The sequence below is a fragment of the Etheostoma spectabile genome, chromosome 8 (assembly GCF_008692095.1).
Source record: "Etheostoma spectabile isolate EspeVRDwgs_2016 chromosome 8, UIUC_Espe_1.0, whole genome shotgun sequence".
Classification (NCBI taxonomy): domain Eukaryota; kingdom Metazoa; phylum Chordata; class Actinopteri; order Perciformes; family Percidae; genus Etheostoma; species Etheostoma spectabile.
This window is the reverse complement of record NC_045740.1, coordinates 4,279,433-4,281,312: the sequence shown is the minus strand read 5'-3', so window position 1 is coordinate 4,281,312 and position 1,880 is coordinate 4,279,433. Positions and strand designations below refer to the sequence as shown.

The window sequence follows — 1,880 nt, the reverse complement described above, 5'->3', positions numbered from 1 at the left end:
TTTTTTTTTTAAAGTTTGTTTAGTCAATTGGATTGCATTTCAAGATTATTTTTGAACAATCATAAAATAGAAGATATTATGTAATTAATCTGAGAAAGGAATAAAGTAAACAACTAACAATATCAGGTGTCACAGTGTTAAACTATTGATCACTGTAAGTTTGTTTTTGTAAGGCTTTATCTTTTAAATCACCTTATTTAATAAAGTTGATTGAGAATGACGTAATTATATCCATTTTAAAGTATCCTCCGTATGTGGGTTGATAGGTAACTACAACTCTGCACGTTGCCTATAGTGTGCGTGTAGAGCCAACTGCTAATTATATTACTTTATAATGCGATTATTACAGTATGGCATTTATAATGATACAGTATAACATGTCTTTCTTTTCCAAAGGGGCAAATGTGAATGCTGCCAAGATACATGAGACGGCCCTTCATCATGCAGCCAAATCAAAGAGCATTGACCTGATTGATCTACTCGTGGAGTTTGGGGGGAACGTGTACGCCAGAGATAACCTGAACAAAAAACCCATCCACTACACCAGTCCTGGATCTCCCGCTTATCTCTGCCTTGAGTTCTATGAGAGTAAGTTTGTTTGTTTAAAGTGTACATCCTGTCACTGCCAGTATAAACATAATCTAAGAGTACAGATAAAATGTCACCTTTGTTATTTTCTCTTTCGTAGATAACCCCCTCAGTCTACAGCAGATCAGCAGAGTGGCTGTGAGAGGGGCGCTCGGCACAAGAGCATGTGAAGTTGTTTTCAAACTGGGCTTGCCCAATCGCATCATAAGTTTTCTTTCTTACATGCCACCTCCAGTTATCAAAATGTAATCACCAATGGGAAACTTAAAAGTATACTATGTAATATTTCTGCTTTAAAATGTCTGTATATTTTAAGTTGCATACTTTAATTATCTTAAAATTATCTTAAAATTAAACTTCAAAATTTTCCAACAATGTTCAAACCTAGAGGAATCTGCTATTTTAATCAATGACATGGACCATATCTTTTGGTCCAGTAAAGACCTAATTTATTGATATATTTCAATATTGATCCAGCTTACTACAATGTGCTACATTGACAAGTTGCTAATGCTTGTTGGCAAAACCATACCATAACATTATAAGGTTACAACAACGTTAAACACGCTCATTAAGTTATTTGTAGTATGATTGTTTTGACCGTGGTTAACAGTGCTAGACTCACCCATGAATAAAGTAGCCACGTAACATTAGCTGTATGGTTAGTTGACTAATCTAATGCTAAGTTAGCCAGGGGAGACACTGATGTGAAATATATTGTGATATTGTGATTTTAGCGGCTTGCTAATGTTTGCTTGCTTGCTTGCACCACAAATAGAATCTAAGCAATTATGTGGGAAACACTGCAGCTATGCCTTGAATAAACGTAATGTGAATAAAACATTAATAGATTAAAAATATCTGTGAATAGATACATTTTCAACAGCAATGGTGGTTAACAATGGAGACATCCCACGCATACTTCGCAAAGTTTATTAAAAGCCGTGTTTACCTCAATGGTTTTGAGTAAGACCTCTAGCTGCAGAGAAATTACATACTGTACGTTTTAAGATGCAGCTTTTAAAAAGTAAAATCTAGACCAGTTATGTCTGATAGATAGATAGATAGATAGATAGATAGATAGATAGATAGATAGATTTATTGATCCCCAAAAAATGGGAAATTACAGTGTTACAGCAGCACACAAAATATACATACATACAATATACATGAAATAATAATAATTATAATAACAAAATATAAGAATAAAATATAAAATGTAAGAACAAATATTTAAGTATATACAAGATGGAAAAAAAAAAAAAAAAAAGGCTCTGTGGAGATCTCACTCC

The 1,880-nt window shown here is 33.5% G+C and overlaps 1 protein-coding gene across 1 annotated transcript in view; it reads left to right on the top strand.

Annotated features, from left to right (window-relative positions):
- The window catches only part of asb13b (ankyrin repeat and SOCS box containing 13b), a 3,404-nt gene extending 2,512 nt beyond the window's left edge, over positions 1-892 (top strand). The window contains exons 5-6 of the mRNA XM_032524637.1: positions 397-588; positions 689-892. Of these exons, the coding sequence (XP_032380528.1) occupies positions 397-588; positions 689-837 (341 nt within the window). The 3' untranslated portion in view covers positions 838-892. The remainder of the gene's footprint in view (positions 1-396; positions 589-688) is intronic.
- The last annotated feature ends 988 nt before the right edge of the window (positions 893-1,880 follow it).